Source organism: Salmo salar, chromosome 01 (genome assembly GCF_965601325.2).
Source record: "Salmo salar chromosome 01, fSalSal1, whole genome shotgun sequence".
Classification (NCBI taxonomy): Eukaryota; Metazoa; Chordata; class Actinopteri; order Salmoniformes; family Salmonidae; genus Salmo; species Salmo salar.
Window position 1 is genome coordinate 5,826,696 of NC_138291.1, and position 13,305 is coordinate 5,840,000.

Sequence of the window (13,305 nt, forward strand, 5' to 3'; positions counted from 1 at the left end):
ACAGGGCTTTGTGTTACGGTATGCGACAGGCGTATCCTTCATACATCATATAACACAGTGGTTCCCAAAGCCAAGTGGTGAACGGTTAGGTTTTTGCACTAGGAACCGATTCAGAAAATCAATGCTTGATGACGACTTGTTTCTTTGAATCAGCGGCATTGTGCTGGGGGGGTTTTGGAAACCCTGGTATAAAACATATTTTTCCCCTTAGTCTTGAGACATGACTGTAAAACCTTGTAAGGCCATAGGGACACACTCTACAGCCATGTCTCTGGGGAAAAGTTGTCCCTACATATCTGTCTCCAATAAACCTAATGAACTCAGAAACCGCCCTAAAAAAAAATATATAAAAAAAATATTTTTATTAAACGCTGCCTCATCGTGACCCGAAAGCGGTAAGACATGACAGATATCCCCGTGAATAGAAAGACAAACACTGGAACGGTTACCCTGGGACTCCTTCCGTAGTTATTAACTGCGGTTATATTATTGACTGATAGAACAATAGCGTGGCTATGGAAGAATGCGTGAGGTCATGGAGAAATCTAACGGTGGAGTCTATCTATAAAACGCTCTGGTTGGGGATACAGGGGAGTGTATAAGATAAATACAACAACTCCTCCATCCATCCATAATAGGTTGTGTTCTTCATACTGAGCTTACTGATGTAAACACTGTGATCTGGGGGGGGGGGGGGATAAAGGGAGGGAGAGGAGGAGAGAGGGAGGGGATAAATGGGACGGGAGGGAGGGAGGGAGAGGAGGAGAGAGGGAAGGGATAAATGGGACGGGAGGAGGCTAGGGAGAATGTCTTCTGAGAGGAATAGCGGTGTCCCGAGGTTTACTCTCATCAGTGGAATAGGAGTAAGGTATAGGTCTCTGGAACACTTATGATCTTATATCTCTCTCCTGTCATATACTCATAAATATCATCAGCTTAAATTAGTTCAACACCTCCATCGATGTTATCAGTTGGTCCTGGTTGATTATCTACATGATTATCTATACTATCTGCATGTTTTGGATACAGAAGAACAAACCCTTCATAAGTCCTGTAGTTTGTTAGTGTCACTATGAGAAGAATAACATGGCTCAATGACCCAACAAACGATCCTCTGTCCACCTCAACCTCCTCGCTTTGCTCATGTGGTCTAAATATGTGGAAAACACATTGTTTATAACAACATTCAGTAAGGTAGACAATGAGTGTACTGTGAAACGTCTTCTTCCCTGTTCTGTGAAACTGACCCTGTCGAAGTGGTTGAAGGAGGCTCTGAACTCGTTCATCTGGTCCTGGCTGATGCCCTTAGCGTCCCGCGTCAGAATCTGGTTCTCGATCTCGTTGATGGTTCTGGCAATGGTAGTCAGGAGCTGCTCCCAGCCCACACGGATATGCTGCAGGGAGGACGAGAGAGGGAGGGAGAGGAGGAGAGAGGGAGGCAGAGGAGGCGAGAGGGAGGGAGAGGAGGAGAGAGGAGGAGAGAGGGAGGGAGAGGAGGAGAGAGGGAGGAGAGAGGGAGGGAGAGGAGGAGAGAGGGAGGGAGAGGAGGAGAGAGGGAGGGAGAGGAGGAGAGGGAGGGAGAGGAGAGAGGGAGGGGAGAGAGGGAGAGGGAGAGGAGGAGAGAGGGAGGGAGAGAGGAGGAGAGAGGGAGGGAGAGGAGGACAGAGGGAGGGAGAGGAGGAGTGAGGGAGGGAGAGGAGGAGAGAGGGAGAGGAGGAGAGAGGGAGAGGAGGAGAGAGGGAGGGATAGGAGGAGAGAGGGAGGGAGGAGAGAGGGAGGGAGGGAGGGAGGGAGGGAGGGAGGGAGGGAGGGAGGGAGGGAGGGAGGGAGGGAGGGAGGGAGGGAGGGAGGGAGGGAGGGATAGGAGGAGAGAGGGAGGGAGAGGAGGAGAGAGGGAGGGAGAGAGGGAGGGAGGGAGAGGAGGCGAGAGAGAGGGAGAAGAGGAGAGAGGGAGGGAGGGAGGGAGGGAGGGAGGGAGGGAGGGAGGGAGGGAGGGGGAGAGGAGGAGGGAGGGAGAGGAGGAGAGAGGGAGGGATCAGACCCAAGACTGTCATCGTAAGGTCACACATTCAAAAACGTATTCTGAAGATTCTCGGGTTCTCAATAAGAATTGTACCCGATCTCGATATCGTTAGCTTTCTTACCTCCATTGTGTAGTTGGTGTGCTTGTTGTCGAAGATGAGAGCTTCCTGAATCAGCTGGTGGTCTCCCTCCAATTGGTCGATCTTTGGCTTGTAGTTGACAATGTTCTTCTCGTATTGGCGGAGGTGGGTCAGCTGATCCTCCAGGGTTCCGTGCATCTCGATGGAGATACGACCAATCTCCTACAAACAAGAGAAACATGGAGGACGAGGTTCAGCAAAACCGACTGGACAGAATGTTTTACATTTTTTTACATTTTAGTCATTTAGCAGACGCTCTTATCCAGAGCGACTTACACAGTAGTGAATGCATACATTTCATACAATTTCATATATTTTTTTGCTGGCCCCCCGTGGGAATCGAACCCACAACCCTGGCGTTGCAAACACCATCCTCTACCAACTGAGCTACAGGGAAGGCTAACCCTAACCCAACCAATGTCTGAGTTAAACCATTCTGCTGAGTATGAACCCAACAATAGGAGAGGAAGGGTTCAACCATTCTGCTGAGTATGAACCCAACAATAGGAGAGGAAGGGTTCAACCATTCTGCTGAGTATGAACCCAACAATAGGAGAGGAAGGGTTAAACCATTCTGCTGAGTATGAACCCAACAATAGGAGAGGAAGGGTTCAACCATTCTGCTGAGTATGTACCCAACAATAGGAGAGGAAGGGTTCAACCATTCTGCTGAGTATGAACCCAACAATAGGAGAGGAAGGGTTCAACCATTCTGCTGAGTATGAACCCAACAATAGGAGAGGAAGGGTTCAACCATTCTGCTGAGTATGAACCCAACAATAGGAGAGGAAGGGTTCAACCATTCTGCTGAGTATGAACCCAACAATAGGAGAGGAAGGGTTCAACCATTCTGCTGAGTATGAACCCAACAATAGGAGAGGAAGGGTTCAACCATTCTGCTGAGTATGAACCCAACAATAGGAGAGGAAGGGTTCAACCATTCTGCTGAGTATGAACCCAACAATAGGAGAGGAAGGGTTAAACCATTCTGCTGAGTATGAACCCAACAATAGGAGAGGAAGGGTTCAACCATTCTGCTGAGTATGAACCCAACAATAGGAGAGGAAGGGTTCAACCATTCTGCTGAGTATGAACCCAACAATAGGAGAGGAAGGGTTCAACCATTCTGCTGAGTATGAACCCAACAATAGGAGAGGAAGGGTTAAACCATTCTGCTGAGTATGAACCCAACAATAGGAGAGGAAGGGTTAAACCATTCTGCTGAGTATGAACCCAACAATAGGAGAGGAAGGGTTCAACCATTCTGCTGAGTATGAACCCAACAATAGGAGAGGAAGGGTTCAACCATTCTGCTGAGTATGAACCCAACAATAGGAGAGGAAGGGTTCAACCATTCTGCTGAGTATGAACCCAACAATAGGAGAGGAAGGGTTCAACCATTCTGCTGAGTATGAACCCAACAATAGGAGAGGAAGGGTTCAACCATTCTGCTGAGTATGAACCCAACAATAGGAGAGGAAGGGTTCAACCATTCTGCTGAGTATGAACCCAACAATAGGAGAGGAAGGGTTCAACCATTCTGCTGAGTATGAACCCAACAATAGGAGAGGAAGGGTTCAACCATTCTGCTGAGTATGAACCCAACAATAGGAGAGGAAGGGTTCAACCATTCTGCTGAGTATGAACCCAACAATAGGAGAGGAAGGGTTAAACCCCCCCAACTGGACAGAATACAGACTAGAGAACAGAAACTGTTTGAATTGGTTTGTGAAAAACAGGCATGAGAACAAAGAACCAAAACTGCTCTCACCTCTAACCCCGGACCCGACTGCTCTGAACCAGCACCTCTCTATGAGAACACTGACTATGAAGCTGCACTCTTTTTCATGGAGGTCCTTGGACCCGGATGGCAGAGGCTGGTAATATGAGTCCAAGTCCAGTCACAAGTCCCAAGCATTCAGAGTCCTTCATTCTGAGTCCAAGTCCAGACGTGGAGTTCTACAACATTACAGGACATTACAGTGCAGTGTTCTGATATTGATAGCGATACTCCTAAAGGAACCTATGGACCCAGTAAGTTCCAATAGACAGTACGAATGGTCATTTCTGCTCTGCTCTGCCTGGACTTTGGACCATGGAAATAGAATGAATAGAACATTCTGGTTCTCTACTCTGGGTCACCTCCATCTTGGTCTGGATCCAGGGCCCTGATGATGTTGGCTTGGTTGGGTTAGGGTTAGGGTAAAGGTTAGAGCTCAGTGGTTGGTCTAGGATAAGTGTATGGACTGACCTCCATCTTGGTCTGGATCCAGGGCCCTGATGACGTTGGCTTGGTTGGGTTAGGGTTAGGGTAAAGGTTAGAGCTCAGGGGTTGGTCTAGGATAAGTGTGTGGACTGACCTCCATCTTGGTCTGGATCCAGGGTCCTGATGACGTTGGCTTGGTTGGGTTAGGGTTAGGGTAAAGGTTAGAGCTCAGGGGTTGGTCTAGGATAAGTGTATGGACTGACCTCCATCTTGGTCTGGATCCAGGGCCCTGATGACGTTGGCTTGGTTGGGTTAGGGTAAAGGTTAGAGCTCAGGGGTTGGTCTAGGATAAGTGTATGGACTGACCTCCATCTTGGTCTGGATCCAGGGTCCTGATGACGTTGGCTTGGTTGGGTTAGGGTTAGGGTAAAGGTTAGAGCTCAGGGGTTGGTCTAGGATAAGTGTGTGGACTGACCTCCATCTTGGTCTGGATCCAGGGCCCTGATGACGTTGGCTTGGTTGGGTTAGGGTTAGGGTAAAGGTTAGAGCTCAGGCGTTGGTCTAGGATAAGTGTGTGGACTGACCTCCATCTTGGTCTGGATCCAGGGTCCTGATGACGTTGGCTTGGTTGGGTTAGGGTTAGGGTAAAGGTTAGAGCTCAGGCGTTGGTCTAGGATAAGTGTGTGGACTGACCTCCATCTTGGTCTGGATCCAGGGCCCGATGACGTTGGCTTGGTTGGCAAACTGCCTGCGGAGACGCTCGCTGTTCTGCTGCCGGGCGTGCTCTTCGATAAGAGCCTGGTCTCTCTGGGGGACCAGCTGTCTCACCTGGGGAATGACAGACAACGGGAAAAACACGTAGTTAGAGCCATGAGGGCTCATTTTATCATACCTACTTATCTGCTATCTAAGTACATAGGTCACCTGATGAGATTTAACACTAGATGATAATAAGAAGGTAGTCCAGGAATCCTCCAACCAGGATATCTGGAGAACCTGTAGTTGCTGGTGTACCTTGTCCCATTTGGCGTTGATCTCCTGAGGGTTGATGGTGATGTAAGGGTTGCTGCCAGCCATGTTCACATGATAGGTGGCCACTATCTTGGCGATCTCATTGTGAATGCCAAGGATGGCACCTCGTTCCTTATCCGCATCAGGGAGAGTGGCTTTAAACTGCTCATGGGCTGTACTGAGTCCCTGTGGGAGGGAAAGACAGATATATATATATATATATACACACACACACAGACACACACACACAGACACACAGACACACACACACACACACACACAGACACACACACACACACACACACTGACTAACATACACACACACACACACACACACACACACACACACACACACACACACACACACACACACACACACACACACACACACACACACACACAGACACACACACACACACACACACACACACACACACACACACACACAGACACACACACACACACAGACACACACACAGACACACACACACACACACACACACACACACACACACACACACACACAGACACAGACACACAGACACACACACACACACACACACACACACACACACACACACACACACGATCAAAAGATGCCAAGAACTGTGTTTTTAAATCTGTGTCGGGGTGTGTGTGTGTGTGTGTGTGCGTGTGCGGTGTGTGCGTGCGTGCGTGTGCGTGCGTGCGTCCGTGTACGCTAACCTGTATCTCCTCTATGGTGTGGACGATGAAGGTGTCCTGTAGATCCTCCATGGCGCCCTCCATCCAGTTGTTAAACGGAGCAGCTCGTTTGGCAAACTCCAGATATAACTGGTCTATGGTCTCTAGAAGCTTCTCAGTTCTCTGTTTCAGACACACACAGAGAGAGAGAGAGAGAGAAAACAGTCAGCGCATCGTTTAAGCCTGGGAGCAAGAAGAAAGTCAATTGACTACACTGAACACAAAAGACTGCAGATGAGAATAATCTATGTAGCTCAAAGATTTTGGGGGGGGGCAATATTTACTGTACATGGTCCCAGTCAAACATTCATGTAGTCAGTATTGGACAGTCATTCCTCTGTGAAGAAGAGAACCTGTTCATATTAGTTACCATCGTGTGGTCTGAGGAACCTTGGGCTTTGTCCCTTCTAATAATTCTAAGTTTCAGGTTCCTCCTACCTGCAGAGCTTCGCTGCGTTTCTGGGTTAGGGCTCCTAGGGTGTCCCATCGGTCACATATCCTCTGGCATCGAGCATTCACACTAGAGGAGTCATGGTAGTCCAGCTCACTGGGGGGGGGGGGGGGGGGGGGGGGGGGGGGACGACGACAAGACAGAGAGAGAGAGAGACACGTTATATCATTTTACATTTAAGTCATTTAGCAGACGCTCTTATCCAGAGCGACTTACAGTAGTGAATACATACATTTCATTTCATGCATTTTTTTTTTTTTTTTGTATTGGCCCCCCGTGGGAATCGAACCCACAACCCTGGCGTTGCACACACCATGCTCTACCAACTGAGCCACAGGGAAGGCAAGTCACATTTTATTTACGCCGAATACAACAGGTGTAGTAGACCTTACAGTGAAATGCTGAATACAACAGGTGTAGTAGACCTCACAGTGAAATGCTGAATACAACAGGTGTAGTAGACCTCACAGTGAAATGCTGAATACAACAGGTGTAGTAGACCTTACAGTGAAATGCTGAATACAACAGGTGTAGTAGACCTCACAGTGAAATGCTGAATACAACAGGTGTAGTAGACCTTACAGTGAAATGCTGAATACAACAGGTTTAGTAGACCTTACAGTGAAATGCTGAATACAACAGGTGTAGTAGACCTTACAGTGAAATGCTGGATACAACAGGTGTAGTAGACCTTACAGTGAAATGCTGAATACAACAGGTGTAGTAGACCTTACAGTGAAATGCTGAATACAACAGGTGTAGTAGACCTCACAGTGAAATGCTGAATACAACAGGTGTAGTAGACCTCACAGTGAAATGCTTACTGACAAGCCCTTAACCAACACCATGCAGTTTTAAGAAACATAAGTGGTAAGAAAGTATAAAAAATTGTCAACAGCTTAGAACACCTACTCATTAAAGGGTTTTTCTTTATTTTTACTATTTTCTACATTGTAGAATAATAGTGAAGACATCAACACTATGAAATAACACACATGGAATCATGTAGTAACCAAAAAAAGTGTTAAACAAATCATTTGATTAGCTGTTCAGGAGTCTTATGGCTTGGGGGTAGAAGCTGTTAAGAAGCCTTTTGGACCTAGACTTGGCGCTCCGGTACCGCTTGCCGTTCGGTAGCAGAAAGAACAGTCTGTGACTTGGGTGACTGGAGACTTTGGCCATTTTTAGGGCCTTCCTCTGACACCACCTGGTATAGAGGTCCTGGATGGCAGGAAGCTTGCCAACCAGTCAGCAGTTGCCAACCAGTCAGGATGCTCTCGATGGTGCAGCTGTAGAACATTTTGAGGATCTGAGGACCCATGCCAAATCTTTTCAGTCTCCTGAGGGGGAATAGGTTTTGTCGTGCCCTCCTCACGACTGTCTTGGTGTGTTTGGACCATGATAGTTTGTTGGTGATGTGGACACCAAGGAACTTGAAGCTCTCAACCTGCTCCACTACAGCCCCATCGATGAGAATGGGGGCGTGCTCGGCCCTCCTTTTCTTGTAGTCCACAATAATCTCCTTTGTCTTGATTACGTTGAGGGAGAGGTTGTTGTCACTGACCTCAATCCTATAGGCTGTCTCGTCGTTGTCGGTGATCAGGCCTACCACTGTTGTGTCGTCGGCAAACTTAATGATGGTGTTGGAGTCGTGCTTGGCCATGGGTGAACAGGGAGTACAGGAGGGGACTGCGCACGCACCCCTGAGGTGCCCCCATGTTGAGGATCAGCGTGGCAGATGTGTTGTTCCCTACCCTCACCACCTGGGGGCGGCCCGTCAAGAAGTCCAGGATCCAGTTGCAGAGGGAGGTGTTTAGTCCCAGAGTTCTTAGCTTGGTGATGAGCTTCGAGGGTACTATGGTGTTGAACGCCGAGCTGTAGTCAATGAATAGCATTCTCACATAGGTGTTCCTTTTGTCCAGGTGGGAAAGGGCAGTGTGGAGTGCAAAAGATATTGCATCATCTGTGGATCTGTTGGGGCGGTATGCAAATTGGAGTTGGTCTAGGGTTTCTTTCATTTCCCTTTTACGAATGGGCGGTTATTTAGAATGCATAAGATTCTGTATTTACGACAGCATAGCTTCATGAGGTCCGATAGAGACCCAATCCTTTTGTTCCTCATTCTTCCCACGCTTTCATTCAAGCCCAACCCCCTTTCTTTGTGTAACCAGCCGTCATATCTGTTCCATCCGCTAGGGACGTTGTCTTGTATGACATAATTTGTAATCAATGTATGATCCATTCTGTGTAGATGTAATTCTGTGTGATTATTTAGGTATTTAGTAAATAAATAATTAAACCAAATGTTGTATTGCTGATTCAACTTGTTCGCCAGGGTTCGTGAAGATAACCAAGAATTTTACGACGTTCATATGAGACTGAAATAAGGTGACGATTAATGATTGACTGCTATTGATGTAAAAGATTACCAGGTCTTTATTCGGAAGACAACAGTTCTATAAACATTCTTCCGTGGTGCCCCAACTTCCTAGTTAATTACATTTACATAATTAGTTTAATCAGGTAATATTAATTACAGAGAAATTATTTGATAAAATAGCATGTCATACCATTAAATCCATAGTAAAGACAAGACAATATGTTTTGTAAAAGCTGCACTGTGATTTAAATTTTGTGGGAAAAAAACTAAAAAAACATTGTTTTTAACCATATAACAGTCACAGCCCTATAATCATGTTATAACCACTATAACTATGTTATAACTGGTCATAGAAGTCCAGCTCACTGATGGACAACCCTCCCTCCATCTCTCCCTCCCTCCCTCTACCCCTCCTTCTATCCCTCCCTCTACCCCTCCCTCCCTCCCTCTCTCTACCCCTCTACCCGTCCCTCCCTCCCTCCCTCTCTCTACCCCTCCCTCCCTCCCTCCCTCCTTACTTTAACTCCTGAGCGATGGCAGCGATCTGCTCTACGCGGTCCTGGTGCGCGGCCAGGTCGCTCTCGAAGGCCTCATGTTTCTTCAACAGAGCCTTGATCTCAGACAGAGAGGCCGTCTCAAAGTCCAGCGACCGCAGCATCTCCTCCTTACCTGCAGGGGGAGACACACATCACAGACATTACACATCAATATAAAGGCCTAATGGGAAATGGAAAAAGTAAGTACACTAATACAGAATCTACAGTATGTTGAAGAAAACCAGACTAAAGAGGATACATGTTGGTGCTTCACACAGTGGTCTTAAATTCCATATCAAATCTTTCAAAATTAAAGGGGCAATCTGCAGTTGTTACTGTACATCCAGTTTTGGACTTATAAATGAATGATGTGTACTCATTGATTCTTGAAGAATATAACTTTATAATTACCTCATGAGTTTAGTTCAACTGTCACACTCCATGACAACCCACAATATAAACGTGTTTTACTTCAATGTTTGAAAACAAAGTAAATGTAAACAAACACTACATAGCCTCAAAACATGTTGAAAACGACAATTTTGATATCATGGCTGGTCAGTCCTTAAATCCATAGCAATGTACAGTATATTAATGAATGAATGAATTTGAGAGTGGACGAAACAGTGGCAGGGGAAGAGTTTTGTTATTGTTGTAACTGCGGATTGCCCCTTAAAGTCACTTACAGTTTTTTTTCTTTTCAATTCAAATGGTCAAAAGCAAAATAGAAGTGGTGTTCGTGCTAAATGCTTAGCCTTGTTCTGGTACCTCCAGTCCAGGCTTCGTGGGTAGCTGCTTTCTGACGAAACTTCTCAGCCAGGTGGTCGAGTCTCTCCAGACGACGTATCTCGTTGAGGAGCCACTCCTCATAACCCTTCTCAGCCCCCTCCAGGCCGCCCCACGCGTTAGAGACGTCCTGCGCAGAAATACAGTTTGACCTTTGGCTGCTGCTAAAGAAACATTGAAACTTTAAAGAATATTTCAGTGAGTTGAGGATTTTCCTTTCCCTAGTTTTTACTGAACAGAAATGCTGTAAAATCACAGCAGGTCAGGTAACAGCTAATACACAACAAAACAAACAGGATCGGCGTGGTAGAGAGAGAGAGAAGAGAGAGAGTGAGAAGAGAGAGAGTGAGAAGAGAGAGAGAGAGTGAGAAGAGAGAGAAGAGAGAGTGAGAAGAGAGAGAGAGAGTGTGAGAAGAGAGAGAGAGTGAGAAGAGAGAGAGAGAGTGAGAAGAGAGAGAGAGAGTGACAGAGAGAGAAAGAGAGAGTGAGTGACAGAGAGAGTGAGTGACAGAGAGACAGAGAGAGTGACAGAGAGAGAGAGAGACTGAAAAAGCTTCTTCTACTTTTCCCAACGCACAAGTGGTTATCTCCACCCTGCTACCACGAAAAGACTTCCACCCTGCTACCATACAGCGGGTAAACGCAAGTGTTTCCCGTGACTGTGCCTCAAAACCAAATGTTTACCTGGCCCACAACTCCACCCTGGACTTGAACAGCCTTTCTGACCAGGTCCACCTATACAAGGTAGCAGTGCCCACCTTCGCCCGGACCCTAAAGGACATCACTCTCACATGCAGCCCCAACACTTCACACAGGAGCAACAGATCAACAGACACCCCACCCAGACCAGCGAGACACTCTCCCAGACCTGTGGGAGACACTCTCCCAGACCTCACCAAACCAACCATGCCCACACCACATTTAGGCCCCCTCAGATCAGACCTATGCCCCTCCTGCCCACCCCATGCCCCCCACTCCCGCAAAGAGGGCCTCAACATGGAAGTCACACATACGCCCAGGCCGTGAGCAGGCAAACAGGCCCAACCCTCACTCTTACACTAGCCCAAGCCAATGGAATGTCCCAGATGCTCATCAGGCTCTGCTCACACTTACTGGCCTGAGGCCAAACCACACGACCAACAACATTGGACACTTTATGGAACACAAAGCCTTCACTATCTCATCCTGGAATATCCAAGGGCTGAGGTCATCTGACTTTGGCCTAAAGAGCAGGAACCTGGACTTCATCAAAGAAATCAGAAATACAGACATTGTCATCCTACAAGAAACATGGTATAGAGGAGACGGACCCACTGATTGCTCTCTAGGTTACAGAGAGCTGGTAGTCCCATCCACCAAACTACCAGGTGTGAAACAGGGAAGGGACTCAGGGGGTATGCTAATTTGGTATAGAGCAGACATAACTCACTCTATTAAACTAATCAAAACAGGAACATTTTACATTTGGCTAGAAATTCAAAAGGAAATTACCTTAACACAGAAAAATATCAGAAACTCTGAACATCCCACAGAGCACCAAAATTCCATTATTATAAAATGGAAAGAATATGGCACCACAACAAACCTGCCAAGAGAGGGCTGCCCACCAAAACTCTCGGACCAGACAAGAAGGGCATTAATCAGAGAGTAAACAAAGAAACCAAAGATTACCCTGAATGAGCTGCAAAGCTCCACAGCGGAGATTGGGGTATCTGTACATAAGACCACTTTAAGCCGTACACTCCACAGAGCTGGGCTTTACGGAAGAGTGGCGAGAAAAAAGCCATTGCTTAAAGAAAAAAATAAGTAAACACGTTTGGTGTTCTCCAAAAGGCATGTGGGAGACTCCCCAAACATATGGAAGAAGGTACTCTGGTCAGATGAGACTAAAATTGAGCTTTTTGGCCATCAAGGAAAACGCTATGTCTGGTGTAAACCCAACACCTCTCATCACCCCGAGAACCCCATCCCCACAGTGAAGAATGGTGGTTGCAGCATCATGCTGTGGGGATGTTTTTCATCGGCAGGGACTGGGAAATTGGTCAGAATTGAAGGATGGCGCTAAATACAGGGAAATTGTTGAGGGAAATCTGTTTCAGTCTTCCAGAGATTTGAGATTGGGACGGAGGTTCACCTTCCAGCAGGACAATGACCCTAAGCATACTGTTAAAGCTACACTCGAGTGGTTTAAGGGAAAACATTTAAAAGTCTTAGAATGGCCTAGTCAAAGCTAAGACCTCAATCCAATTGAGAATCTGTGGTATGACATGAAGTTTGCTGGACACCAGCAGAACCCATCCAACTTGAAGAATGGGCAAAAATCCCAGTGGCTAGATGTGCAAAGCTTATAGAGACATACCCCAAGAGACTTGCAGCTGTAATTGCTACAAAAGGTGGCTCTACAAAGTATTGACTTTGTGGGGGGTGAATAGTTAAGCACGCTCAAGTTCTGTTTTTTTGTCTTATTTCTTGTTTGTTTCACAATAAAAAAAATATTTTGCATCTTCAAAGTGGAGGCATGTTGTGTAAACAAAGTGATACAAACCCCCCAAAAATCAATTTTAATTCCAGGTTGTAAGGCAACAAAATAGGAAAAATGCCAAGGGGGGTGAATACTTTCGCAAGCCATTGTATATCAACGAATTGTCGAGGGCACTAGAACAGCCTGCAACACCCAGCCTCACCCTACTAGAAGTCAAATGTCTACTGTTTGCTGATGATCTGGTGCTTCTGTCACCAACCAAGGAGGGCCTACAGCAGCACCTATATATTCTGCACAGATTCTGTCAGAACTGGGCCTTGACAGTAAATCTCAGTAAGACAAAAATAATGGTGTTCCAAAAAAGGTCCAGTTGCCAGGACCACAAATACAAATTCCATCTAGACACCGTTGCCCTAGAAACACACAAAAAACTATACATACCTCGGCCTAAACATCAGCGCCACAGGTAACTTCCACAAAGCTGTGAACGATCTGAGAGACAAGGCAAGAAGGGCCTTCTATGCCATCAAAAGGAACATAAAATGTGACATACCAATTAGGATTAGAA

At 46.6% G+C, this 13,305-nt stretch overlaps 1 protein-coding gene across 3 annotated transcripts in view; it reads right to left on the reverse strand.

Moving 5' to 3' along the window:
• Positions 1–13,305, reverse strand: part of actn1 (actinin, alpha 1) — a 161,969-nt gene that overhangs the window by 38,681 nt on the left and 109,983 nt on the right. For all 3 annotated transcript variants that reach the window (XM_014192851.3, XM_014192931.3, XM_014192775.3), the window contains exons 12-19: positions 10,238–10,385; positions 9,452–9,602; positions 6,541–6,649; positions 6,085–6,225; positions 5,383–5,565; positions 5,062–5,196; positions 2,145–2,324; positions 1,248–1,394 (exon numbers count right to left, since the gene is read on the reverse strand). In XM_014192851.3, the coding sequence (XP_014048326.1) occupies positions 1,248–1,394; positions 2,145–2,324; positions 5,062–5,196; positions 5,383–5,565; positions 6,085–6,225; positions 6,541–6,649; positions 9,452–9,602; positions 10,238–10,385 (1,194 nt within the window). The remainder of the gene's footprint in view (positions 1–1,247; positions 1,395–2,144; positions 2,325–5,061; positions 5,197–5,382; positions 5,566–6,084; positions 6,226–6,540; positions 6,650–9,451; positions 9,603–10,237; positions 10,386–13,305) is intronic.